Consider the following 26,081-nt stretch of genomic DNA (forward strand, 5'->3'; position numbering starts at 1 on the left):
GACATCGGCGATCAAGTGAAGCTGGCTAGGCCTGCTGCCTCGTGATGCCTCGTGAACGGAGAACAGTGACCGGCGACTAGCGCTGCAGGAACCAGGACGCTAAGCGCGAATGTCCACTTGTTATCAGGTCCTCGAAGCTCTCCCCCATCGACGACGAGGACGTCGACGGCCTCTGGCCCCTTCGTCGTCGTTGCCACCAAGGACCCACCGTCGCACGCCGCCGGCCGGGTGATCCGGGGAGGCTGAAGGGCTTGGGGGCTGCGCATCTGATGCCGTCACGTCTTTCCTTTTCTGCTCTTGGCTACGACCACCATGTCCGCTCCTTCTCCCTTTGGGCCCAACGCACAGCGGCGCCAGCCGTTCGACTCCCCCGCGTCCAGCACCAGCCTCCTCCCCAGCGGAAACTCTTTCCCTCATTCCACCAGCGCTCCCAGATCAGGCCCGAATGCGGTACGTATTACTTCGCGTCGCACGCCCACCAACTCACGCATAACGTCGCGCAGACTGGCTCGCCATATTCGGTTGCGAGCGGCTTTGATAGCAAGTCCACGCTTGCTGGCTCCATCTCAGATAAGGTGCGTCGTCCAGCTCATTCACCCACCGCACGTTCTGAGAAGCATCGCCCAGTTTTCCCTCCCACCGGATCCCATGATGTGGGGGGCTTCCAACTTGTCGCGCGATGTACAAGAACCCGACGATTACCTTCACAATCCCGATCCCAAGCGCGACAGAAGGCGAGACCGCGGTGGCACGATCTTCACTGCCCGTGGTTTCTACAACCTTGGCTTTTTGCTGCTTCTCGTACTTGCCATGGTTGGGCTCTTGTATGTGTTCTAATTTTCAGATCTTCCTCACCCACTGACTTTCTTCTTAGTGCCGGCTACCCTTTGGCGAGTTTCTTCACCAAGCAGACTCAGTCCAACAACGGTGGTAAGGTGTCCAGCACCCGGCCCATTGGACTCTATTTAACATATACTACAGGTTTCAACCTTGGTGGTATCAACGGCTCCGGTCAGGTCCCAGAAATGAACGGAAACTGGGGTGCCATTGACTTGGACACGCCGGAGGAAGTCAAGACGAAGAAGGGCCCGACCAACGGCGATGACATGGTTCTCGTTTTCTCGGACGAGTTCAATGTCGACGGTCGTACCTTCTACCCTGGCGATGACCCGTACTGGGAGGCCGTTGACCTGCACTACTGGGGTGTACGTGCCTCGTAACATTTTCTCTGGTATTTACTGACGGTCAACAACGCGCAGACGAACAACATGGAGTGGTACGACCCAAGCGCCATCAACACCACCGGTGGCGCTCTCCGCGTGACGCTCGATGCTAAGCCGAACCACGACCTCGACTACACTGGCGGTATGATGTCGACCTGGAACAAGTTCTGCTTCACCGGTGGTCTAGTCGAGGTCGCGGTTGAACTCCCGGGTGCGAACAACATCGTCGGCTTGTGGCCCGCCGTGTGGACGATGGGTAACCTTGGTCGCGCGGGTTACGGTGCGAGTTTAGACGGAACATGGCCGTACACTTACGGTGCGTCCATTTCTTTCATAAGAATAACCATGCGGATCCTGACATCTGTATGCAGACTCTTGCGACGTCGGTACTGTGGCCAATCAGACCAAGAACGGTCTTCCTAGGGCGGCTACTATTGATGGAGACAAGTCGTATGACGATGTCCTGTGTACGTACTACCTTCCTCTTCTATTGTACTATCACCGACCTCCCCTCCAGCGTACCAGGGTGGACAGCGTCTTTCCCGTTGCACTTGCCCTGGCGAGATTCATCCCGGACCCATGCACTCGGACGGTACCTACGTCGGCCGTGCAGCTCCCGAGATCGATATCTTCGAAGCCCAGGTCTCCCCGACTGAGGGTGGTCACGTCTCGCAGTCCTGCCAGTGGGCGCCGTACAACTACGCCTACCAGTGGTTCAACACGTCCGACAACCTCATCATCTACGACGACGAGATGACCCAGCTGAACTCGTACATGGGTGGTGTCTACCAGCAGGCCACCTCCGCCGTGTCGTTGACCAGTGAGTGGGCCGTGCATCTTATCACTACGCCCTGTCTGAACGTTCTTCAGACCAGGAGTGCTACCAGCTTGAGACCGGCTGCTACGCGGTCTACGGTTTCGAGTATGTTCCTGGCTTTGATGATGCTGTGAGTCTCGTTGCCTGTTTTGCTATGCTCGTATTGATCAAGGATTTCAGTACATCACCTGGCTCAACGAGTACGCCCCTCCTTCGTACCTGTGTTTTGTTTTACTCAATTACTATCCAGTAACCAGAAGGCGTGGACCATGAAGGCTGCTGGTATGGCCGCCGACACGCGTGTCGAGATCGGACCGCGTCCCATCCCCGAGGAACCGCTCTACCTCATTATCAACTTGGGTATGAGTAGGAATTTCGGTGATGTCGACTTGGACCATTTGACGTTCCCAGTATGTGTACCTTGTCTCGAGATCGCGATGACAGCTGACACAGTGCTTAGGCCGTCATGTCCATCGACTGGATTCGCGTGTACCAGAAGGCCGACTCGGTCAAGTGAGCCTCAATTACTGTACTCACCTTCACTCATTCTAACCGTGCCTTTCAGCATCGGCTGCGATCCGCCCGAGTTCCCGACTGCCGCGTACATTGCGCAGTTCCCGGAGGCGTACAGCGTAAGTCTTGTCGCGCCAGCCCCCATTGCCGAATACTGAGCTGTCTCGACAGAACCCCAACTTGACAACATGGGTCGACGACTACAAGCAGACCGTCCCCAAGAACAGCTTCTTGGACGAGTGCTAATGGACGCGCTGCTCACGAGTCGTTATGTCATTTATGTACGACCACCGGGCCTCGCACGGTCGAGAGTGTCCGGGGTGTTGAGCATCGGAGGGCGAGTTCCCCAGCATAGGGGGGAGTACCACTTTAGCAGGGGCGTACCCGCCCGTGGAAAGCATCGGACTTATCAAGCGATCTACTTAATCTACTATCAGCGTACGTGCGGCCAGTTTCGCATTCATAGCCTGTATACCTGGTCGCGTTGGCCTCCATAACATACCTGTCGTCCGCCAGCCCTCACCATCGTCTTTCTTTCTGGCATAGATCTACAAATTGTACTCTGCCTTGGACGCGGGCAAGTGTATAATGGAGACTGGATTTTGGATTGGACGATACAAGCTTGCGCACTGCACAAATTGTAGGACGCGCTGGGATAAGAGTGGTGGAAACCAGTCACGTGCGCGGTTGTTCTCTCGCCACGCCTTGCCCGCGTCCCTTCCCACAGCCGTCTTCCTTGCATCTTCCCTTCACGGGCGCAATCCAGGCGAGGAGAATATTTTACTGTGTGAAGCTCTCCTAACGCTCATGCGTCTACAGTACTGTAACCAGATCTAACGAGTCATTCCAAAGCCAACATCGGATTGACGCAAGTGTCTGGCGATCGCGAATTGATCACCAATCGAGCGTAGCACTGTCATGTAAGATCTCGCGAAGTGTGCATCCTCTCACATCTAATCACCTTGCAGGACACGTCGCAAAGGGAAGGGCGGCCGAAACAAACAAAAGGCTGGCCAGCCCGTCCGTCTTTCATCGAACAGATCGCCGAGTCCTATATCGAATCTACCGGTCGAGCTTCTGCTCGCGATCTTCAAAACTGGCATACCCATATCATTTGATCCAACATGGTACCTCTATGCGTCCAAACCTCTGGAGGTCGCCGTCAGCCAAGTGTGCAAGCTGTGGCGCTCGATCACCATTGACGCTGCAGAGCTTTGGACCGTCATCTGCGTCCGACCCACTAATGCGACCTCGCGACGGCGCGCCCATGAGTACGCTCACAGGTCGCGAGATCAACCGGTCACGGTCCATGTCTACTTCCAGGAGTTCGGTACCATCTTCTTCGGTCCTCCTGGTGTGGATTTACTCAAGCTTCTCGCACCACGGCTCAGGGAGCTCATCTTGACGGACCCTCAGGGCGAGTACATTGGCAGAGTTCTGGAATGCTTCGACGAAGCCCCCAACTTGCAGCGTCTGGAGTACGCTCAAACCCCTGTGCGCGGTGACCTGGTCAATCACGACCGGCATAGTCCCGCCGATGAACCTGCCTCTGATCCTGGCGCCCCCCATTTCCCATCTCTGCGACATCTCAAAGCCAATCATGTATGCCTTATCTGCCTCCCGCCACTCGTCAATCTTGTCTCTCTCCATGTCACCAACCTCTCTAGCGACAATCCCACTGTGCTCGCAGGCATCATACATGATTGTCCGGCTTTGCACACGCTTGTCCTTCCCAAGTTCCAACTGCGTTGGAAGGAGAATCCATATAATGCCACAAGGGTGCAGCCGGTGCCCATCATCGTAGCGCCGTCTATCAAGCGGTTCGCAGCGCAATTCACCAGTGTACCATACCAACCCAGGCGCCGTTCTGAGCCAACTATCCGTCTCTCCATGCCCAACCTGGAATACTTCGAGCTTTACGAGGAAGAAGGCGACGAGATCCGCTTGAGCCTCCTCTTCCCAGCCCAAGATGGCTCCTCGAGCCCCTTCCCCTCGCTTCACACACTCCGCCTACAAATAACCTCCAGCTATCGGGACTCCTCTTTTCTATCGTCACTCACGGCCATTCGCCACCTCATTTTGGTCATCCCAATGCCGCTGCCGCTGATTACAGAACATTGGTGGCCAATTCTGGAAACTCTGCACGTCAGGATCGACACAACCTCAAACGCTGATACAGACGATTCAGATGAAGAAGACCAGGAGCTCGTTGAGAGCGAACTTAAAGATGTATGTTTTGTCCTTCCATAGAAGTCCTTGAACTCATGCACGCGTTGTTTTCCACTTTTTTTGCAGTTCCTTTGCAAGTTCGCGACCAGGAGGCCAGTATGGCGTAGATTTTGATGATAAAATTACCGCGGACGCGCTTTCACGCCGCGCAATCGCGCTTTGTCTGGGGGAGGTTCCGGGCGTCCCGTGGTGTATATTGAGCCTCTCCCTCACCCTTTGCACCCTTAGATGGCCATGGAAGTGATGGTGGAGGAAGAGAAAGCGTCGTCGACGCTGTTCGGCCATTGCCGACCAGGGCGGCAAGTCGGTCCGCGATCTCCACCTCAACTGCCATCTTTCCCTTGATCTTCCCCTTCTTCCTTGCGTCGTATCGTGCAGCAAGACAGTGAATCAACCATAACCACTTATCAACCATGTGATGAATTATTACTGGATGTTCATGATCTGTCATGTCTTTACTCACTTCAACTCATGCACGCTATGCAAGGCACTACCTTGACTGGCTATTCATGGCACGGGCGACTGTATTCTCAATGTTCAGCCATCAATTGGCGCTCTAGTAACTGATTTACTCTTGCGTACTCCTGAAGGAACCGAATTTCTGAAGCTAGAGCTACCCTTGTCGAGTCGCACAAGCACCATGATTGATTGGTCATGCGGCAATTTGAAAAAGACTCACGGATTCGCTAAACGGGCTGTACTGATAAAGTACTACCTCTGTTCGACTGCTGGGTCGTGTACGACCATGAGAGGAAGAGGAAGGGATGGGTGGCAGTCGAGGCGGAGATCGCGGACCGACTTGCCGCCCTGGTCGGCAATGGCCGAACAGCGTCGACGACGCTTTCTCTTCCTCCACCATCACTTCCATGGCCATCTAAGGGTGCAAAGGGTGAGGGAGAGGCTCAATATACACCACGGGACGCCCGGAACCTCCCCCAGACAAAGCGCGATTGCGCGGCGTGAAAGCGCGTCCGCGGTAATTTTATCATCAAAATCTACGCCATAGGCCAGAGGTACAGATCACAATTTCCGACCTTGGCCCGCTTTCCAAGGACCTGCCCTTCGGTCGCGTACCATGCGGGGAGTATCATGGTCTGATCACCAAGGCTGATGCAGCGAAGCCTGAGACGTACAGGTTCTCGAGGGACCATGGAGATCAGTTCCGGTACAGAGCATCGTACCATAATTGTTTCGATGATGTCGAGTACGACAGTGACTACGGTGGTTGGTACCGTATAGATGGTTATGACTACTGAATATGCGAGGGTAGCATCGTAATTGTAGTGCCATTGAGTCATGTTTTGGGTGCGAATATCGTGATGACGCGCCAGAGTGCGTCCTTTCCTCGTTCCCAAGCCTGAGGACCGCGGGCCTCACTACCAGCAAACTCGACCATCACGCCGTCCCTTGACCACTCGCACCAGATGCCGATCGATCCATTCGTAGGTCCCGCCCCACCGCCCTTCCTGTCCGGCTCGCCGAATGCGGCAACAAATCCTTTCCCCGTAGTGGCTGGCGACACTTGGAAAGTCGCGGGCCTCTGGAGCTCTGTTCCTTCCTTGTCCTTCAAGGCCGGCGTCAAATGGAGCGTGAAGGGGTTGACGGGATACGTGCTGAACTTGACTTCAGCTGTTCGCGACGAGGTCGCTTTGTTGGTTTGCTGCGACGAGCTCGGCACGTTGTAGAGGTCGATTGAGTCGAGGGACAGCTTTTCAGGGGATATAGGGGAGGATTTAGCAGGATTGTATCCCTTCTCGGGTGCGAACATTAGGCTGATCCCGAGAGCATAGTGGTTGTAGTAAACCGCGTCTGAGTAAGCCTTGACATCGGGGGAAACCGATGCGCCCGTTTTGGCCTGTAGGTCACCCAAGAAGACCTTGAGCGCGTCAGAGTCTGGATGGTGGCCGATGAGCATTCTGAGGTCGAGCTCGGAGGACATGATGATGGTGGTCGAGAACAAGGACGCGTTTGATCGCTAACGTCGCGCCGCGATAAACACGTGCATACGCGTCTTGCCGCTCGCCACCATGAAGACGGAGAGCGGGTACAGCTCCTTCAGCCCTCAGCAACCTCCACGTCGGAGGGGGCTGATAGATATCCTGCTCGATGGTGCTCTCTCTGTAGTGCAGCTCCCAATGACCCTCGCTTCATCCCTCGTCTCGACCGGGCTCGAGACCCTCCGGCCGTTCTCCCCTCAGCTAATTCCCCTCCTCATCTGCACGCTCCTTATACCCATCGTTGTCTTCTTTTCGCTGGCTTCGGGTCTCTTGGTATGGAAGAGCCTTGCCGTCGGCTGGGAGGTGCCTCTGTATCTACAGTACGGGTGAGTGACGGGTTGTAGCAACGGCACAACCTCTTATGATCAGAATCGGTTCAGTGATGGTGTTCAGCCGTATGCTCAAGCCCAAATACCCTCCCTCGTCTCATCGCAACCCTACGATATATCTCTGCAACTTGTCGTGCCTGCATCCCCATCGAACCTTGCGCTAGGCAACTTCATGACGGAGTTGGCTCTGACTACGCCAAGCAATGGTACCGTGCTATCGGTGCGGAGGCCGGTAAGCTTCGTGCTCATCTACTCTACTACACAGCTCATTAAATGGCCCAGGCTATAGCAACACCTCCTCGATCGTTCTTTCTATTCCCAACTTCACTCACGACCGAGATCTCTGTGCCCTTGTTAGCTGCCTTCACGCCAGGCTTGACAGACCTCATAGCGTCCGTCACTATCGGTCGAAAGGATAACTGGCGATCCATCGGTGCTGGGGAAGGACGTGAGCTCAGCGTGCTCTCTGCGACCCTGAAGGGCACTGTGGTGCACCAGGGAGTTCGGTTTGTCGCTGCCTTCTCTTGTCTTGTTCGGTTATTGATGTGCGTTCACAGTGGATTGCTGACGCGCTTCCCCTTCGCTCTATCCTGTGCAGCCGCAGGCGCGTTTTTCTTGACTTGTATGGCCGTAGTTGCAGCATGCTTGCTACCCGTCGCACTTTCGGGTCCGCTCGACATCGCGCCACCGTCGCCACCAACGAAGCCTTCGCCACCTGCGAGGCCGCCTTCGCAAAAAGCGCTCCCGGACTCAGAGACAGACTCAAGCTCCGACGACGACTTCCCCTCTCCCAGACGGAGACTAAGTCGCCGGACTTCGGTACGAAATTTCTTCCCGGACGTTTGGGACATCTTACTGACGGTTCGGCAGAGAGAAGTCAAGCATGAAGCTCCAATAACCACTATCAAGGACGAGCCAGAGTCCTCGTCCACACCATTGCGCAGGCGCAGGTCGAAGATTGCAGACTTGGGGTCGCAGTCAGAAGGGTCTTCCTAGAGTACGGTTGTCCAGCCTTGAGCAATTGGATCAAGCTTTACATGCCGCAATGTTGGATTAATGCACTTGAGGCTCTGCGTGGTTATCCCGCGCCTTTTTCGGAGACAAGCACGAATGACCGCCCCACGGGGCAGCTACGGCCGTGCGGGGTCCGGTTTTGCATCCGTCCGGCGCCTGCCTTCGAGGTTGAACTTGTTTTTCGGGACGTAGGTAAGTCGCTCGCCTGGCAATAATCCTATCCCGCTTCCGGTGCATCGAGCGAGGTTGAGGATAGCTTTGGCCTGGATAAGATAGCTTTTGTGCTTTCCGATAGTCAGAAGGAAGCGAGGTGGGCATTTTTGCTACCGAATTCACGAGCGATACGACGTCCAGGTGGGGGTAAGGGGACACGCGCATGTGATTTGCCCCGCATATATATCGTCGAGTCGTGACGACACCTTCATCGCGCTCTTCGCCCACCCATCTCTTTAGCTACTGTCATCCACCTACAGCAGTCGCGAACAACGATGGCAGTCCCAGCGAGCTTCTCTGTCCAGGATATCTCGGGCAAGTTTGTGATGGTGAGGTGACTTGCCGAGCATCGTACGCGCTGATCTGACGATCGGTGGGTCGATGTAGAACAAGGGCCTCTCTGGCAACACGGATAAGATCCTCACGCTGCAGGGGATCAGTTGGGTGAAGAGGTTCGTCGGCCCCCCTCCATCTGTACTCGTCAATGTGCCGTTCCGGACGTTGTCGCTTTCGCTATACAACCAGCAACTCCCCTTCCTCGCTGCGTCTCTCGCATGAATATGCATCACTAACGCTCCCGATGAACAGGAAGATCATCGGTGCTGGTACCATCTATGTGACCATCAACCACTGGAGAGACGAGAACGGTGTCGAGCGCATCGACGCGACTCAGACTCTTAGCGGTCTGAACGAACAGACGGTATATTCTTCGGCACTCTGCACCCTGCCTCATTACTATTCTTCTCTCATATCTGCCACAATCACTTACCCTTCTCCCCCTCTCACCTCAATTATTGACCTTACCCACAGGAAGAACGCGCCCTCGACTGGAATGAGCGCAAGAAAGAGGACAACCTCTTCGGGCATGTCGTAGGCAAATCCCGCCGCGTCAAAGCCGAAGACCTCGGCATCGACTGCCCCCACCTCATCGAGGGCTGGACCGCCGACACGCTCGAGCAGGGCCTCATCGAATCCTACGTCGACACCGCGCCGGAGAACGGCACGCAGTGGACGGCGGTGCAGACGTGGGGCGTGGAGGAGATCAATGGCGAGCGGCGCTACGTGCGGCACGTAAGGCTGACGACGCCGAAGGGGGACGATGAGCAGATCAAGCTGGTGTATGATTACAGTGAGTGGGGGGTGTCTTATGGAAGAAATGAAGCTGATGGAAATATAGCTGGCCCGGTCTGAGGTCCTGGCGCCTCTACTAACCTTTGAACTGGACGAAACTGAATCGACGAGTCGTATCTTTATTGTGATGGATCGAACTGCTGTTGCTTGCCTTGCTCTTCCTAGACGCCGCGAATGCATTCGATGAGCTAAAGCCTCTCGGCAGCCTGATTTCAATGTGAGTACTGTACGGTTTCGACCATAGGTTCACGTCACATGTCACTGGGACCCATGAACTGAACCTACGGCGCAAGTGTCACAGGTCATACCAGTCGGTGAACTCCGTACCATGTAAGTCCGAAATAGCGCGTTTTGAGCCTAAATTTGCGGTTTTTTCGCCCACTGCGTACACTCCTACATATTTTCTAGTCACCTACCCATCCCATGTCATCCCATTTCGATGTCCACATCCTCCCTCGCGACGTGCGCTGGCCCCGCCTGTGTCTCCCTCCTTCCTTGGGCTGCGGCGTCTCATGAAGGCTGACAACATCGACGTCAAGGTCTTCAGCGACCTCTACACGCATGAGATTCCCCTCCTCCTGACATTATCCTGGTGGGATCTGTGAGCCCTCCGACATCACAGAATCAACGATGGTGTTAGTCGGCACGTCGATGCTGAACGGACATGGTGTTGGATACGATGGACATGGGTACGCCACCAGACGATGAATATTTTACTCGGCCCAGAGGGCCGCGCCACCCGCGAACTCAGGCGTGTGAACTTAATTATCTAGTGTCACACCCGATTTTCACCCGTGAACTTGAACTAAGGTAAGTTCACGCGGTCACAGGTCACATCCGCTGAACCTACGGTCGAAACCGTACAGTAGTCTAAGATCAGCTAATGGTACACAACTGCAATCTTCGCCCACAACCATACCCTCGTCTACGACAAGCTCGCCCCCACAAACGTCGGCGCAGCACAAACACCCTTCTCCGTCCGGATCCTATGCACCGACTTCGTCTTCGGGTCCACCCACGCTGCCTCGCGGGACTCGAGGGTGGTGAAGTCGGGCTGTATCGTCTCGAAGATCTTCTTCTTCGGGTTGAGCTGCGAGAGCGGCTGCTTGTCCTCGAAGCCCTCGAAGTAGATGCGGTCGCCGGGCTTGCTGCCCTCGGGCGGGTTGACGATCTCGATGCCAGCTTCCTTGCCGTCGGGGTGCGTGGCGCAGAGGACCATGGCGAAGCTCTTGACGCCGCGCATGGTGGCGGGCTTGAGGTTGCACTGGGGGTGGTGGGTAAGGACACGGAAGGAGGATGGAGTGGGAAAGAGAAACGCACGACAGCAACAAGCCACTTATCGCGCATCTGCTCGATTGGGATGTATTTTACGAGGCCAGAGACGACGGTGCGCGGTCCAGTTTCCTCGCCAATGTCAATTTTCTGCGAACGTGTCAGTCGTGCACAGAAACGCAAGGAAGGGTGTTATACCTCGACATACAAGCCATCCGCGTCTGGGTGCTTCTCAACTAGGTTGCATGCGTCAGTAAGGTCGCGTCGATCCAGATAGGATGCTTTACATACCCTCGACGATCCTTCCTACTCGGAGGTCAATCATGCTAGGCGCAGGCTCGGCAGGCTCCTCAGGTGCCGGTGCAGCCTTCTTCTCCTTAACCTTCTTCTCAGTGGGCTGGCCTGGTCAATCTCATCAGCTTTCTCGCAGAGACACGAACAGTGAGCAGAACACTTACCCTCCTTGGGCTTCTTCTCCTTCTTCTCTTTCTTCGCCGCCTGCTTCTCGCCTGCTGCAGGCTTATCTGCTGCTGCTGGCGCAGCCTCGGACGCTGAGGCAGCTGAAGCGGCGGGCTTCTTCTCTTTCTTCTTTGGTGCCTCCTGTACGCGCTCCTGTTTTGGTGCGTTCTCGATATCGAAGGGGACAACAGCAAAGGCAGGTGCAAGGGGGTCAGCGACAGCGCGCACAGGGGGGAGGTGCTGGATGTGATCGAAGTGGCGCGTAACAGCGGGCACAGCGTAGTACTGGGCGGGTTGGAGCTGGGAGAGGACGGGGTGGAGAGCGCCGTAGAGAGCAACGTCTGCAGCAGTAAGAGTGTTTGCGACAGCGAATGTGCGCGGGGTGAGGGTAGCGTTGAGGTCCTATAGAAGGGTAAGAGACGCGTTTGCACGATCGACGAGGATGCGCACCTTCAAGTCAGCCTCTTTGCCGACCTCACCCTTGGCGACTTTCTCGACCCACTGCGCAACCTCGGCCTTGTCCTTCTCGGTACGTCCGGCATAGTCCGGCGCGTCGACCTTGAGCACGAGATCCTTGAGGGGGGACTGCAGCGCGTCGGCGACTGCGTGGAAGGGCATCTTGCGTGCGGGGGCGGGTGTGGAGGTGAAGTTGGGAGTGAAGAGCTGGAGGAAGCTCGGGTAGAAGTAGCTGAGGGGCGGCGCGGAGATGCTCGAGTACGAATGGGCGGACGAGGACACCAATCGCGGCAGCAATCGAGTCAAGATCATCGCGATGAGATTTCTCGGGCACACGTGACTGCCGAGGGGTCCGCGGGAGGGCGTAATGAGCGAACTTGGAGGCAACAATGGCGCCTAAAGGCGTCGGCAGGCTGTACTTCCTTGTAAGCCCAGCTCTATGCACCTGCGCAATGCTCATATCAGGGGAAATCATTTTCCTGGGACTAATTCACTCACCTGTCGCCCGACCTATAAATTCCTTGGAAAACAAAAGAAAGGCGTTGAAAGCCTGCCAAAAACGGAACTCGCCACAGCCGGGCCGATCGCCGAGCTTAGCCATGCTGTTGCCTTCGACGTTCTCATCACTCTATCCGCCGCCACCTGGCGCTTATGGACGCCGCCCACCTGCGACAGAGCAGCAGCTCTGGCTCCTCCCTCACTCAGCGGAATGGCGATACCTTTTACCCTCCGCGCTCATCCAAGGCGACCCTCGAGGGAAGCTCGCGCGCCTTCGAGCCTGCCCTGAATTCCGATGCTGGCCGTCACCCTTCTGTCCCTCCTGAGGGTCCCCCCTCTCGCGTACAATTGTATCTGGAGCGCAGACTCAACTCAATAGAGTCAAGTCATCCGCGCGCCTACGCTCGATTGCGCATAGCGTTGCTGTATCTGCGTGGCCCTCGACCACCTACTATCTTGCCAGGTATGTCGCTGCATCCCTCGAGCATACCCAAGAGTAATGATTCGAATGAATACACAGATCCCAAGCCATGGCTTGACATCGATATCACCTATCGAAATCGCCGGCTCTACGTACCCATCGAGTCAACATGGATCAGGTTCACTCGTCCCTTCACCTCCCCCTTCATCTTCGCCATTCTCGTTGCCGCCTACATCATCGGATTGTCCTTCCTCACTCGAGAACAATGGTACCTCACACCTGAGGACTCATTCGTCGGGTGCACGTCGACGTTCTGGCTCGCAAATAGCGGCTGCGGACTGGACGGGGCCGACTGCGCGCCGTTTGACAACCAGACGTATGACTTCCGATGTCCAGCTTCGTGCGCGGGTACCATCTTGCAGAACCCCCGAACCATAGGCGCAGAGCAGATGGCGTACAAGCCTCTCATCGTTGGTGGTGGCGACGATAACCAAACCTACCGAGGTGATTCCTTCATATGCGCATCCGCTATACAAGCGTACGTATCGCACTCGCTTATAGGCCATTCGCATGCTTATCCCTCGTTAGCGGCCTAATCGACGACTCGAAAGGTGGTTGCGCAAGTTTATCCCTCATTGGCAACTTCACAGACTTCATCGGTACCACTGCGCACTCCCTTGAGTCCATCGGCTTCCCCACCGTCTTTCCCCTCTCCTTCCGCTTCTCCGACTCGACACCCCTTACACACTGCACCGACATCCGTTGGCCTGTACTCGCCTTCGACGTTGTCATATCCTTCCTTGTCTTCACCCTCTTCCGACCTCACCCCATCGCACGGTTCTGGACGCTCGTCTGCATCGGGTTTTGGCATGTTGGGCTATTCTCGCAACCCAACAAGGAGCCACCCGAGCTTTCGGACCTCTTCGCGACATTCTTACCCTGCCTATTCATGTGCTACGTGCTTTGGCGCCTCGCGTTTCGCTGGGTGATGCCTGCATTCGAGCGTGCACCACTGGAGGGTGCCGTGTGGTACTTGGGACCCTTCTGGGTGGGCATCCTGACGGGCTACACGACCGACCGCCTGCCGTTGCAGCGCCTATACGCGCCAGACTTGGCGAAGCGCTCCGGTGCGGTGGCGACGCTCGTCGTTATCATCATCATCGTTGTCCTCGCCGCCCTAAACCAGGTGAGGGTGATCAGAAAGACGGGATGGCTGGCGCACTACGTCAAATGGTATATCATTGGCGGGCTGGTCGTGATGGTTCTGGCGCTGCTACCGACATTGAACCTGCGGATACACCACTACTTCCTGGCGCTGGTGTTGTTGCCCGGAACGGCATGGCCTACGAGACCATCTGCTGTCTACCAGGGATTCCTGCTGGGATTGTTCCTGAATGGCGCAGCTGCGTATGGGTTTGACTCGATATTGCAGACCGCGGCAGAGGTCAGTAACGTGCACATTCGTCTTGTGGTCATTTCTCATCTCTTTCTAGCTTCGTGACGACGCAACCATCGGCTCTGATCTTCCGACATTCCTTACCAATTCGAGCACCTATAATGCCTCCATCCCATGGGACAATCAGACCATAGAATGGGCCCCGTTACCCAACAGCGACTGGGATGGCTTCGTATTGCTAGTAGACGACGTAGAACGATACGCGGGCGACGCGCTCAACTACACACTCGCGGCGCTTAATCAAAGCCTGCCGCATTTCTTCCGCCTTGCGGTACGTGTTACGCGCGATTCGCCAGTTGAAGCGACACTCACCCACCTCCCCTCAGCTGTCCTCGAGCGGGACCACGGGCGACTTTACGAACGCGGCCACGCTCTACCCCAATGGAACGTTCGTAGACCCGGAGCCTGGGGCTTCTTACTAATTTATCTGCGCGTGCTGTTGGCCAATGGGCCTGAGATTGTTCCCCAATGGACTTCGGATGGTTGGTTATTCCTGCCTGTATACAACCTATATTGTTGCACTATATACCGTTGTGGTCATGCTGAGCCGCTGTTGAGGCCCTTGCCCATCGATAGCAGATTCCCGCTACCATTTATGGTAGTGGGTTATAGGGACGGAACGAAAAACAGGCCTCAGCCTCGTCTGACGATCTTTGGCAAGAGTCACATGTCATCACGTGTTGCGGACACGTTGCAGCTCTGGCGTGCTCTCTCCTCTTCTCCGAACTCCCGTTCGCTTGCATCGTCAGCCATGTTCGTCGCCTTCTCTGGGCTTCTCATTCCTGCGTCACTCGACACCTCTCGATCCATGGCAACTGTAGCGGAAGATGTTGTCCAGGCTGCTTCGCCCTCTGCGGCTGGGGCAGATCGTCCGCGCTCGCATCGACACAGATCTTGTCGACGGTCGTTGTTTCTGTGATTTATCGTGACATGCGCCACCGACGCTCCCTCTTTGCCGGGTGTTTGCGCCTATATTACAATCTTCAGATCTCTCAATCTAAGAACCAAAGATCATTGGAAAGAGCATCTCTAGAACTAGCTCGCTGCGCTTTCTCATTACACAGAAAAATATATCTCAGACGGGTATGACCGACCACGGCGCGGTTCGAACAACGTTTAGCTGCCACTTCGGATGACAAGTTGGGAGGGATACAACTGCTTAATGCTCAGATTTTGCAGCATGGTAGCGGGCCATGCCGTGCAACGGCCCTTCGCGACTTATATGGTGGGGAAGAAGCGCTTCGGGAGGCTTGCCTTCCTAATTGCACTGGCATGGGTTATGAGCTGGTGTCGATCACGTGGTTTGATGAACGGAGGCAATCAATAACATGGGACTCGATCAGGCAGCTTGACGCGAACTCCCATCCTTTCCCACTGCTATAAAGCTGCTGTTGGGCCTGTTCATTCACTGCTCTGACTCTGACTCTGACTCGTTGCTCCTCCCGCACAATCTCTTATACTTGAGTTCACGTTGCTGTGAAGGTAGTCAGAGACAAAGGCGCACGCCAGCACAATAGCCGCAATTAGATCGTGTCATCATGGCAGCGTCGGGCAGCTGGCCAGCCTTCCAGGATTCATACCGTGCGTCTCGATGTATGCAACACGATGTGTAGCTAACCTACTACAGTCTTCAGGCTGTCCAGAGTCTCCCACAAATTCTACTGCACCCTCTGCTTCCCGCCCGGACAGGGAAAGGCGCGCCACATGACCGCGGCTGAAGCCCTCGAGCACGAACGTACCGATGTCAATCACCGCAAGCGCCTCGAAGGGCGCCCTGTCACCCCACCGCCCCCTCCCATCGTCTCACCCAACGCCCTCACTGCCGATCACCTGAAGCGTCTGGGCTCGTATTGCTCGCCGAGCGCCTTCTGCTACGCCGACGATGTCAACTACCAAGTGGCGTTCTGGAATCGCAGCTCGGCTGGTGCGCAGCGCGGAGAAATCCTGCGCTGGGAGGATTTCTTCAGCAGCCTCGACGCGCGCCGGGAGAAGGCAATGAGCTGGGAGGACCCGCCTGAGTACGAGGACGTCGACGACTATGGTGTCGTCGTTGGCCCTACACTTCCTGGCGCGGAGGTACGGAAGGTCAAGCGTCACCTTGTAGAGTGGGGCTCGTCGGGCAGCGAGGCGGAGTGGGCACAGCCGGCCCAGCCAGCCGAGAATAATTGGGGCGACGACGAGGCTCAGGGCTGGGGCGTCACCCCGGAATGGGAAGGCGCGGGCGACAATGCTTGGGATGAACGCAGGAAGGCAGATTGGGCAGAGGAACGGCGGAAGGAACTGGAGGAGAACGAAGTCGTAGATAATCTTTGGGCGGATTACGACCCGGAAGCAGCTGACAGGGCGCGGAGAGAGAAGCGCGGCGGATTTAGTGGCAAGTGGGGGAAGGACCAGGAGAAGGCAAGAGCTCGCGCGGAGAAGAAAGGGAAGGGACAACGCCAGAACAAGCAACAGCCTCAGAAGGGCGCACCTCAGGGAAACAAGCGCACGCGACCTGATAAGGCGGTGCCAGGGGAGAAGGGGTCGAAGAAGGTTCCTCCCAAGCCGCGGTGGTTCACTGAGGAGGTCGAGGCCTGAGCGCTGTGCACCATAGTTTGCTGTGCTTGCTGTCCGCGCTCACGGGTCCGTTGACTCGGACGTATCATATTCTTCTATTCATCTGGTCTTCACACACACTCTGGCTCTCTTCAGGATTTTGGATACGACCTTCATACCATACATAACTTAGCATACTAAACACCAACGGATATCTATACTGTACAAGAGCTGCTTGCTGATGCCACTTCAAAAATAAATCAAATGCTTTATGGCCAGCGCTTTCCCCTTTAGGACTTGCCTTTGTGGGGCACTTGATGGGACCAGCGACGGCTTGGTACTAGTCCTTCGCAGTTCTACGCACACCAGGCAGTGAGATACGATTGTTGCCTTGCTGTTAAAGGCACGGTCGGTTGATTTGAGGCGGTGGCGGGACCAAAGGCCGTCACTGCCTGTCAAGAGTTGGGCCGATCTCACGTGCGCGGACGATGAAGCCATGACGTGGGGGCACTGCTCATCCGTGGCGCGCAGTCGGTACAAAAAGACGGGAAGGCTTTCCGCAAAAGTCACTTTCCCGCTCTCACACTCACAATCATCATGAGCTACGACGAACACGATTTACCTGAAGGATGGACGATGCAGATGCATGAGGGGACCCCATTCTATGTGCGTATCTTCCGTTCGCCCCTGTTCCTCACATGCTGACGAACATGAACAGGTTGATACGAGAGCGAACCCTCCGCGCTCGATATGGGTACACCCCTACGAGGACGAGCAGTTTCTGCGCGAGAACCCTGGAGTACGGCCTGGAGGCGCACGGAGGCCATCAGCATCGCCAGAGCCTAGCTCGGGGGGCGACCGCGGTCTCTTCGGCAGCAGCCACAATTACCAGCCACCGATGGGCCAGCCCTCGAAGCATGGCAAGGCAGCCCTTGTGGAGAAGTTGATCAAGAAAGTGATGCACTCGAAGTCGGGGCACCACCAACAGCAGTACTACCCACCCAGCCAGGGCATGTCCTCGCATTACGGACGACCACTGCACGGCGGAATGGGAGGTCCCCCCTTCGGCGGTGGGGGCCCCGGGATGGGGATGGGGATGGGGATGGGCCACGGTCCGGGTCATCATGGACACCAGGGCTTCGGAGGAGGTGGAATGGGAGGAGGAGGTCCTATGTTTGTGCAGCAGGGCCGCCCACAACGTCGCATGGGAGGTGGCATGGGAGGCATGGGTATGCCTCTCATGGGCGGTATGGCGGGCGGATTGCTGTTGGGTGAGATGCTCGATGGGCCTGATCATTACGGTGGCGACTTCGGAGGGGGCGATTACGGCGGTGGGGGAGGCGATTGGGGAGGAGGTGGAGGTGGCGACTTTGGTGGCGGAGGCGGAGGGTTTGGTGGTGGTGACTTTGGTGGTGGGGGTGGAGGAGGGTTCTAAGCAGACACTTACCTACTGACATTTATGGACTGGGACCGAGGCCGCAACTGTATCAATAGCTCTGATATCGCGTTGCGAAAGAAAGATACGCTTTGAAGCAATACCTTATTGCTAGAATGGGTCGTGTCATGTCATGAAATATATCCCCTCATCTCAACGATGTTCTAACTCGCTGGGGACGCGCTGCGGCCCGATTACGAGCGAGTGCGAGGTTCGGGTGAGGAGAAGAGGCAAGGGCGTCCACGTGCCGAAGTTCGCGTCAGTGGGTTTACCGTACTTGGCGCTTGCCATCGCGCACGATGGCGCCGGTGATACTCTCGTCGCTCAGTCCACATATATGCGTCCTCCCATCGCAGGACCTAGAAGAGCTCCTCGAGGCCTCCGGTCTCCCGGACCTGCCATCTATCCTCCAGTCCTTCTCCCCGCTTCCCCAAGGTGCGTCCATATATTCCCCTGCGCGTTAGCGTGCAAGCTGACGGAGAACAGTGACGACGCGTACTTCTACTCTGACTTCTGTCCCCCACGCGTCCTTCGCTCTGCGATTCTCCGACTTGCGGGAGATTGAAGAGGCCTGCAAGGAAGATGAGGAGCGCCGCGCCATGCGGACATTAGACTGGATCGGAGGCCGTATAAATGCCAAGTGCAAGGCATGGGTGGACGAAGCGACGAAGAGCGCGCCTGGATCCAAGGAGCCCTGGTGGGATGAGCTCAGGCGATGTGCGGAGGGCGACAATGTGCCAGACAAGAACGAGTGTTGGAATCACCCGTCTGCGAGTGCGTACGCTTGATCGTCTATGCTTTGACACTTGCTGACGAGCCTACAGTCATGTTGGCCGTGTCTACGAACACAGCGAACCCTCTGCAGGCCATTTCAATGCTGCACTCGCGCGCGATCGACCTTCCGCAGTGGGTAGACCCCGCATGCCTGAAGTACACGCTTATCCTCCATACTCCCAACTCATCTCTATCTGACGACGAGTAAGCACATCCTGCTATTGTTCGCCTCCTCGAATAACCTTGTATCAGGGCTCAAGCGCTCTACAACGCCGTCAAGAAGCAATATGGACTTCACAGCTATCTGCTTTCCCTCACATTCCCCTCTCCGCCACCAGATCCCGTGCCGGTCCCTGCGCTCATGCCTAGATTACCACGTCCGACTGCCGAAGGATCCACGCCAGAAACACCGCCGCTCAGCTCACTGCGGTTATGTGAGGCCGACATTCAGACGACTGCGCGGTTCACTCGTGAATTTGTGGTTATGTCCCTCATCCCCTGGATGGAGCAACGCGTGATGGAGTGGAATGAGAACGTGAGGGGACTGAGCTTGATGTGTGTATTGCCTACTAATAACCTGCACTAAGTTCGTCTCTGCCAGACGGCTACCATCCCGCCTGTTCTCCTCTACGCGGCGCCTTTTCGGATCCGCATCCGCGTCACCGGCTCCTGCGACCCCACAACATCACGCTGGCTCCTCATCCGTCTCTTATACACCCCACCGCTCATCCACTTACGCCGCGCCTTCGTCGAACGCAGCAGGCGCAGTCGGTCCGCCACCACAACCACGTCGACTGGCTGAGTTCTCTACAATCCTTGGAGACTTCAAGCTCGCTGTGTCTGTATGGGAGGCAATAAGGAAGGATGGGAAGGGTGGTTGGGTGAGCTTGTGTCTGCACGACTTGGTGGTTGGCTTATGTTCTCTCAGGATATTCTGCCGCTACTGCTATCTCCATCACCGACTTTGTCGGCGTATGCGTCTGCGAGTCTCGCATCGCTGATGAACGTGCCGCATCCACCATCAGAAATCCCAGCGCACGTCCAGGTGAAGTCGCTGGTGTATGCTGTACGGTGGGCAGCAGGAATCGACCAGGCAGACTTCCTGAGCGACGAGCTGGAAGGCGAGAGGTGGTTGGCATGGGCATCTGGCGATGTACGTGTGTTCACTGCATATGACTATCGGTGCTCACGTCCCATCGACTAGGCAGAAGAAGCGCCGTCGTCATTGCTACTGGCACATGCGGCCCACCTCAGTGCATTCAGGAAGCGGGCACCCAAGCTTCGGAGAGCAGGGTTGTGGTACGTGTCCGCCGCAAAGAGGCTGGAGAAGTGCGGCATCGTGAGTTCGCGTTGTCGTATGTGATGCTTCGCCGCGCTGAGCCAAACTTGTAGCGTCCTCTGACCATCCACTTCCTCCGCGTGGCGCACGAGCTATTTTCTGCGCCGCCGCCATACGCGAATACGCTCACGCTGTCACCGTCCTTTTGGGACTCGGAGAACGTGCCTGCTCCTTCGCTCTCTGGGAAGACGGGCGACGATCAGAGGACTGGCTGGGAAGAGATGATGACGGGGATAGAGCAACCCTTGGGTATGTGAAACGATGTGTGTTGGACTATGATTATGCTGATAAATTTGGAATAGGACGGCTCTTGTATACGAACGGCGACGTTGTCGCAGCCATTGAGCTATTCCTGTCCTTGCTCCGGCTTACCGTCAAGGTCAACCTGAACACCCCAACGTGGAGGACAGCCGATGCGGCATTGACCAACGGCGCTGTCGATGGCGAGAAGGCATCTGTTCCTCCTGAGGGCAAGGACAAGCCATTCCTGGACGACTTCAGAACCGCGTACTCGGTACGTGCTTACAGTGTTGGCCGTTGTCAAATTGCAGCTTACACTCTGACAGCACTACCTTTCGACCCTCTCCTCGCCGAATGACAGCGAAGTCAAGGTTGAACTACCATTTCGGTTCTCGCAAGCGCGAGAGACGAAGGTCCGCGTACCGGGGAACACGCTGGGCGGAAAGGCGGTCAGCAATGCGTGGGCGGCGAGGGAAGATGTCTGGAAGTCTTTTGCGAAGAAGCAGGGTTTGTCGACACCGAAAGGCTACTTGGTAGACTGCGATGATAGCGCACCGATTGTGGCCGGTAAGTATGTTCCCGGCTTAGCGAGGCGAAGCTGACGGGGTCAACAGAAACTTTCTGGGTCGACGTGGCATTGCGAAATCCTCTGGAGGCTGATGTCTTTCTGAATAACTTGACGCTCAAGCTCGCGGATGAAGACGTTGGCGGAGTGGATATCGAAGTTCTTGACGATATCCAGCTTGGGCCTCGCGAGACTCGTACGGTATGTCTTACGCTGTTCATCGCACTCGCCATTTCTGATGGCACTTTAGATACCAATTGCCGTCACAGCGCATCGACCAGCCTCTCTCACCTTTGCATACGTGACCTACACCTTCCTGTCCCTTCTCCCTGCGAAGGAGCCGCTTACTTATCGAGGCACGCGACTACACGCGACGCCCGCCCAGCGACAGAATGCGACATACGCGCCTGATGTACCGCTGAAGGCCGCCGTGCGCGATCGCGCGCATCGCTTACAAGCTCGCTTCGTGGACGACACCGACGGCCACACGCTGCTGCTCAATGAGGGCGAGACGCGGAACCTCACCCTGCGTATATCGAACGACGGCTTGCGGCCAGTGGGCGAGCTGTGGATCGTGCCTAGCGAGCGAGATGAGGACGACGTCTGGTGGGCCGAGGTTGAGGTTGACGAGGCGGAGAAGGTCGAAGGCGAGCAAGAGGTCGTCCGCTCAGAGAATAGCTTGTTGCCGCCACCGCCGATGCGTATACCGCTTCGAAATTCGGCAGGGGAATCAGTGCTGCAGCCTGGGGAGTCGACAGAACTGCCGATCACTCTGCATGCCACGAATGTGGGTGAGAGGGAGCTGTCGCTGCTGTTCGTCTACCGTCAGGTATGTGTATTCACAAGGATACTCTGTCAAGCGCTAATATATTTTCTGCAGGACGGTTCTGAGTCATTCTACCCTACCCGACTGACGCGCTTCTACGATGTTCGGCAAGCGTTCGCGGCCAGCATGCGCGCACGACCTTCATTATCCTCGGATCACCTCTTCGTCGTCGATGTCGCCGTACAGAACAAGTCCCTCAGTTCCGTACAAATCACACAAGTGACAACCTTGAGCCCAACCTGGCGGCTGCAGCCTGTTGTGCAGGACATGAAGTGAGCCATTCAGCCCTTGAGCGTAGTAGAGGCATGAGCTGACAATCCACAGCATTCTCATGGCGCCTCGGCAAAATACGCGGTTCATGTTCGCTGCCGATCCATGGGATGCGCAATCTGGTTCACGGGAAACCCGCGAGTTCGTGAAGCAAAAGCTGAAGGGGATTGTCAATGGCACGGAGCTCAATGAATCATCCCCACCACCAATCGACCTCCTCTGCTGCCACACGCCGCTAGTGAGTGCTCGTTTATACACCGACAGGTGCTGAATACTAACAAGTCGCAGTCCGACCACCAGCGAACGCATCTATCTCCTGCCTTGCGCCACTTTGTCCTTGCTGGCCGGCGCAACCTTATCACACGCACCAACGCCTTTACCTTCCCCTACATCCCGCCCCAGATGCACCCATACATCTTTCCCCTCTACAACCCCGCTTCCGTCGATGCAGTCCTCTTCTGGACCATGCCCTCACAGCAACGGTCAGGTCATATCCTGGTCTCGGGCCTGCGCATGGGCGCATCACATGCGCCGCTTCGCGATATCGTCGAGGCGGCGGAGAGCGCGAAGGTGAAGCGGAGCATGTATGCGGAGACGCAGCGGGAGCGGGCGGAGGTGCTCACGGCTGTCCGGGCGAGTGAGTGGAATATGGAGATGGATCCGCTGGTGGTGCGTGCGTTGGCCGGGTCGAGGGTAGAGCATGATTTCTCGAGAGGGTAAGCGAGTGTATCCGTGACGCAGGCTGAGCTGATGGTCTGAACGCAGGCCTCTCCGAATACCTGTACCCTTCGCGGTGCGGAACTTCTCGCAATCGCATATCTGTGGCTTCGCTCTCAAGTTCTCGAGCACTACGGGCGTGTATCCGCCTTCAGCGTGAGTATATTGTCTGTTATACCTACACCCGCTCACCTTTAGCAGGCAAATACAACCGCCACCATACTCTGGTCGTCTAACATTTCGCGGTCGCCTTGCACCATGTCAAAGCACGACCATAACACCCAGCTTATGGATCACGCGACCGGGCACCTACAGCTTGGGCAACTGGAAAGCAGAAACAGAGGTGTACGAGCAAGAGACCGCGGGCGGTACCCCCGCCGTGCGCCACCGATATCTGCAGACTCCCGCCTCGGGAGACGACGTGTATATCAGCGTCAGTGATATTGTGCGTAGATAGATAGTCGCGTGTACTACAACGGGTACCATATATACCGCGTGCTGGGCATATACCATCGTTAAAGAGCCATTTCCGGATGCTTGTCGTGAGTTTGTAGTGAGACATCACGCATCATGAGAGAGGACTCGGTGGGGAAGACGGACGGCGGTTGCGCGCTTCGGCCTCTTCAATTTCGCGCTTGATGCGCTCCTTCTCCTTCGCGATGGCGGCGGCGCGAAGCTTCTTCATGTGCATGTTGAAGAAGGTCTGAAGGTGATGTCAGGGGATGCGGGGTAGGACAGAAGGGGAACGTACTCCTAGCACGAACTGGACGGCATTGAAGAAGAGAACCCAAAGCTCGACGGGAATGAATCCCTGGGCGATGGAGAGGCTGAGGGGGGAGACTACCCAAGTAATCTGGAGGGGTGTATACTTCAGTACGTAGTCGAGACGCAAGGTGTGCGCTGCGCACCCGAATGACTGAGAAGAAGCCCGTCTTCACCGTCTTCAAGACATCATCGACCGTCTTCGCGCCGTTGATCACAGCCATGCTGGCGAGGAAGGCTATATGCGCGTCAGCGACCCCGCACTCTCGACTGCTGGAATGATCACGCACCAGCCGTCTGGATTGGCGCGACTAGCAAGTTGCTCGCTAGGATCTGTCCAACCCGTGCGCCCAGCCCTGTACGTCCTCGGAAAGCTCGCTGCAGGAGCCCGACAAGGAAGTGACCGAGGGGGGCAGACACTAGGAAGCCGTAGAGCGCCATCTTGACCGCCTTGGCGTCAACATGTGCCTGCGCAAGCGTCTTCACGAGGGGGGATGTATCTGGGGACTGCTTCTTGGGTGGGACACCAGCGAGTACGCTGCCGAGAACTTCCTGGAGGAAGCAAAGGGTGGCTATGGATGCATTGTGAGGAATGCGGGGTAAAGTACCGGGTCAGGCTACGAACCGGTCGTGAGCGCCTTCGTGCGCAACGGGTTCTTCGTCAGCGCCGTCAAGTACCGCGCCAGCAGCGGGTTTATGGGCTTTCCGACCGGTGCAGCCGTCGTCGACATGATGTACCAGGGTCAAGCTGGAGGTAGGCGCGACGGGTCCATTAGCCGGCCTATAACCGGTGGATGCTCAGATGTTCATGTCATTCATTCGCTCGCGCAACACGCGACCTCGGGACTCGGCCAAGGCTCAGACTTGGCTCAGACACGTCGGGCAGATATTATCGTGACTCGTGGCTGGATTCCAAGACGTCCAAATCAATATGCGGAAGGTATAGGTACTATGGTATGTGGCAAACGTAAATAATGAGCATCGTCTATAACGTGTGCAGGCTCTACGGGCCCTTGACCCTGCGATACTCGTTAGCAGTGCTCCGAAACAGTAACAGTAGAGAACGTACCAAGCCTTGACGTAGTCGGCGAACGACACCATGCAGACTGTCTGCCAGATGCCCAAGCCGATGCGTGGCGTGACACCGCGGTAGAGACCCTTGACGCCGTTCTCCTTGTAAATGTATGCCAAAGTGTTCATGATCGTTGGCTTCGCCGGTGCGTCGGGCTTCTTGGCCAAGGATTGCATCTGAGAACGCGTTGAGTACGAGGACCACTTAGATGTGCAGTACACCTACCTCCACACGGATAACCTCAATCGGCTGGTTCCATGTCGCGAGCGCACCACCGACTGTGGACGCCGCAATCTTGTCCAGGGCGCCGAGCTTCTCATTATCACCCACTCCCCGTAACCGCCGGATAGCCGTCTCCGCGAGACGCGCAAAGCCCATCCTGATTGCCATCGCGCGTCAGTCCAGAACGATAAGTATCACATGAAGCGGCACGGCGTACCGAGAACCCCAGTTCGTGCACTGGCGGACCGCGACGGCGTTCACACCCTTGTTCACGCCGGCCAGACCCTCACGCCGGTAGATGTCGGCGAAGACAGCCCAAGTTGAGGGGGGCTTGACGCCCGAGGCCGCAGTCTTCGCGCGAGTGATCTCAGCCGTCTTCATGCATGTCGTGAAGCCTGGGGGAGGGGGAGGGAATAAACACGGGGAAGTGTGGGGGAATTTGCGCGTGATAGTGCGCACCCATGGTTGCGTATGCCTGCATGATACCGCCGCTCATACCACCGATGAGGCCCGCTGCGGCGGGGTTGATTCCCAAGTCGAGGGTTTTGCTCTCCACCTCAGAGGCGGTGAAGATGAGGACAGCGCCTTTCGTTGAGGCTTCTATCCATGCCTTGGGGATGCGTGAGTACGCGTGCTGGGGCGGGAACAGACAGGGGACACACCCAAGGAATGAGACCCTGGTAGAAGCCAACGACACCACCGCGCGACCAGACAGACTTGCACGCCTGCCACATTGTTTGCGACCGGTTGGCGGCCATCTGGGTCTTGAGGACCTCAAGGGGCTGGCCGAGCGTCGTTACTTCCTACAACCAAAGTCAATACCTGCCACGTAGCCGAATGCAACGAGCACGCACAAACTACACATTCAGAGGACACCGCGAAGGTCAGTAACGTCCAGCAGACGCGTCCAGGTCGCGCACCATGTTCATAATTGCACCTGCGCTACGTCAGACACGCGTGAAGTGCTGCGACGCACGCATACTCACCGACTGCAATGTTGGAGAAGTTGACGCCCTTCTGGCCCGGCTCCTTTGTGATGGCCATTGTGACGACGCGGGGGGTTGTGTAGGAAGGGAGGGGGAGGACGAGGGGAGGTGGTGGAGGGAAGCAAGGAGCGAATAAGCGGGCTCGACTAAATAATTTATCGCACGAGCCTGCATTTCCGGAAGTAATGCCAACTTTTTGGGGTTGCGCGCGATCAGCTCACCGGGCCTGACGGAGGCGCGGTCAGCTGTGCGGGGTCGCTCACCGCGTCGGCGCGAGGCACTCTCCTTCACAATCACACGCGAGAGGTAT

At 56.6% G+C, this 26,081-nt stretch overlaps 12 protein-coding genes across 12 annotated transcripts; 9 read left to right on the forward strand and 3 right to left on the reverse strand.

Moving 5' to 3' along the window:
• The first annotated feature begins 114 nt into the window (after positions 1 to 114).
• SCHCODRAFT_02611879 (glycoside hydrolase family 16 protein) lies at positions 115 to 3,165 on the forward strand. The gene is made up of 14 exons (XM_003038534.2): positions 115 to 450; positions 504 to 575; positions 628 to 824; positions 875 to 930; positions 982 to 1,205; positions 1,260 to 1,539; positions 1,595 to 1,690; positions 1,741 to 2,043; positions 2,094 to 2,170; positions 2,221 to 2,240; positions 2,291 to 2,450; positions 2,501 to 2,553; positions 2,606 to 2,672; positions 2,725 to 3,165. The coding sequence occupies exons 1-14, from the start codon at positions 313 to 315 to the stop codon at positions 2,797 to 2,799; spliced, it is 1,818 nt and encodes a 605-aa protein (XP_003038580.2). The 5' UTR covers positions 115 to 312; the 3' UTR covers positions 2,800 to 3,165.
• A 123-nt stretch (positions 3,166 to 3,288) lies between these two features.
• Positions 3,289 to 5,276, forward strand: SCHCODRAFT_02611885 (uncharacterized protein). Its single transcript, XM_050344502.1, has 4 exons — positions 3,289 to 3,319; positions 3,373 to 3,473; positions 3,522 to 4,782; positions 4,849 to 5,276. Coding segments are annotated over exons 2-4 (1,311 nt in total). The 5' UTR covers positions 3,289 to 3,319; positions 3,373 to 3,471; the 3' UTR covers positions 4,897 to 5,276.
• A 275-nt stretch (positions 5,277 to 5,551) lies between these two features.
• On the forward strand, positions 5,552 to 5,899 carry SCHCODRAFT_01230336 (uncharacterized protein). Its single transcript, XM_050341290.1, has one exon. The coding sequence runs from the start codon at positions 5,600 to 5,602 to the stop codon at positions 5,786 to 5,788; it is 189 nt and encodes a 62-aa protein (XP_050202328.1). The 5' UTR covers positions 5,552 to 5,599; the 3' UTR covers positions 5,789 to 5,899.
• A 1-nt stretch (position 5,900) lies between these two features.
• On the reverse strand, positions 5,901 to 6,739 carry SCHCODRAFT_02611888 (uncharacterized protein). Its single transcript, XM_003037196.2, has one exon. The coding sequence runs from the start codon at positions 6,719 to 6,721 to the stop codon at positions 6,077 to 6,079; it is 645 nt and encodes a 214-aa protein (XP_003037242.1). The 5' UTR covers positions 6,722 to 6,739; the 3' UTR covers positions 5,901 to 6,076.
• Positions 6,740 to 6,797: 58 nt separating this feature from the next.
• Positions 6,798 to 8,150, forward strand: SCHCODRAFT_02611892 (uncharacterized protein). The gene is made up of 5 exons (XM_003038533.2): positions 6,798 to 7,105; positions 7,160 to 7,340; positions 7,391 to 7,614; positions 7,666 to 7,927; positions 7,979 to 8,150. Exons 1-5 carry the CDS (start codon positions 6,918 to 6,920, stop codon positions 8,102 to 8,104), a joined length of 981 nt encoding a protein of 326 aa, XP_003038579.1. The 5' UTR covers positions 6,798 to 6,917; the 3' UTR covers positions 8,105 to 8,150.
• A 284-nt stretch (positions 8,151 to 8,434) lies between these two features.
• On the forward strand, positions 8,435 to 14,656 carry SCHCODRAFT_02684585 (uncharacterized protein). The gene is made up of 8 exons (XM_003038532.2): positions 8,435 to 8,664; positions 8,723 to 8,787; positions 8,924 to 9,035; positions 9,146 to 9,464; positions 12,672 to 13,110; positions 13,161 to 14,016; positions 14,066 to 14,299; positions 14,355 to 14,656. The coding sequence occupies exons 1-8, from the start codon at positions 8,611 to 8,613 to the stop codon at positions 14,448 to 14,450; spliced, it is 2,175 nt and encodes a 724-aa protein (XP_003038578.1). The 5' UTR covers positions 8,435 to 8,610; the 3' UTR covers positions 14,451 to 14,656.
• Positions 14,657 to 14,764: 108 nt separating this feature from the next.
• SCHCODRAFT_02611904 (uncharacterized protein) lies at positions 14,765 to 15,127 on the forward strand. Its single transcript, XM_050344503.1, has one exon. The coding sequence runs from the start codon at positions 14,780 to 14,782 to the stop codon at positions 14,945 to 14,947; it is 168 nt and encodes a 55-aa protein (XP_050202329.1). The 5' UTR covers positions 14,765 to 14,779; the 3' UTR covers positions 14,948 to 15,127.
• A 255-nt stretch (positions 15,128 to 15,382) lies between these two features.
• Positions 15,383 to 16,848, forward strand: SCHCODRAFT_02611907 (uncharacterized protein). The gene is made up of 2 exons (XM_003038531.2): positions 15,383 to 15,609; positions 15,656 to 16,848. The coding sequence occupies exons 1-2, from the start codon at positions 15,567 to 15,569 to the stop codon at positions 16,603 to 16,605; spliced, it is 993 nt and encodes a 330-aa protein (XP_003038577.1). The 5' UTR covers positions 15,383 to 15,566; the 3' UTR covers positions 16,606 to 16,848.
• Positions 16,849 to 17,081: 233 nt separating this feature from the next.
• SCHCODRAFT_02684588 (uncharacterized protein) lies at positions 17,082 to 18,157 on the forward strand. Its single transcript, XM_003038530.3, has 2 exons — positions 17,082 to 17,229; positions 17,282 to 18,157. Exons 1-2 carry the CDS (start codon positions 17,161 to 17,163, stop codon positions 17,996 to 17,998), a joined length of 786 nt encoding a protein of 261 aa, XP_003038576.1. The 5' UTR covers positions 17,082 to 17,160; the 3' UTR covers positions 17,999 to 18,157.
• A 111-nt stretch (positions 18,158 to 18,268) lies between these two features.
• Positions 18,269 to 23,544, forward strand: SCHCODRAFT_02684589 (uncharacterized protein). Its single transcript, XM_050346770.1, has 17 exons — positions 18,269 to 18,433; positions 18,485 to 18,772; positions 18,823 to 18,976; positions 19,025 to 19,307; positions 19,360 to 19,653; positions 19,701 to 19,925; positions 19,977 to 20,111; positions 20,165 to 20,360; positions 20,414 to 20,625; positions 20,678 to 20,918; positions 20,966 to 21,117; positions 21,167 to 21,745; positions 21,797 to 22,014; positions 22,067 to 22,250; positions 22,301 to 22,728; positions 22,778 to 22,885; positions 22,931 to 23,544. The coding sequence occupies exons 1-17, from the start codon at positions 18,298 to 18,300 to the stop codon at positions 23,184 to 23,186; spliced, it is 4,089 nt and encodes a 1,362-aa protein (XP_050202330.1). The 5' UTR covers positions 18,269 to 18,297; the 3' UTR covers positions 23,187 to 23,544.
• Positions 23,298 to 24,272, reverse strand: SCHCODRAFT_02566574 (uncharacterized protein; the record flags this gene model as incomplete). The annotated part of the gene is made up of 5 exons (XM_003037195.2): positions 24,117 to 24,272; positions 23,782 to 24,063; positions 23,638 to 23,729; positions 23,481 to 23,582; positions 23,298 to 23,432 (listed from the first exon to the last, which is right to left on the reverse strand). The coding sequence occupies exons 1-5, from the start codon at positions 24,220 to 24,222 to the stop codon at positions 23,298 to 23,300; spliced, it is 717 nt and encodes a 238-aa protein (XP_003037241.2). The 5' UTR covers positions 24,223 to 24,272.
• A 97-nt stretch (positions 24,273 to 24,369) lies between these two features.
• SCHCODRAFT_02611914 (mitochondrial carrier) lies at positions 24,370 to 25,933 on the reverse strand. The gene is made up of 8 exons (XM_003037194.2): positions 25,772 to 25,933; positions 25,706 to 25,722; positions 25,448 to 25,588; positions 25,245 to 25,395; positions 25,003 to 25,180; positions 24,789 to 24,942; positions 24,561 to 24,739; positions 24,370 to 24,510 (listed from the first exon to the last, which is right to left on the reverse strand). Exons 1-8 carry the CDS (start codon positions 25,827 to 25,829, stop codon positions 24,495 to 24,497), a joined length of 894 nt encoding a protein of 297 aa, XP_003037240.1. The 5' UTR covers positions 25,830 to 25,933; the 3' UTR covers positions 24,370 to 24,494.
• Between the last annotated feature and the right edge of the window lie 148 nt (positions 25,934 to 26,081).

This window comes from Schizophyllum commune (genome assembly GCF_000143185.2).
Source record: "Schizophyllum commune H4-8 unplaced genomic scaffold SCHCOscaffold_2, whole genome shotgun sequence".
Taxonomy (NCBI): Eukaryota; Fungi; Basidiomycota; class Agaricomycetes; order Agaricales; family Schizophyllaceae; genus Schizophyllum; species Schizophyllum commune.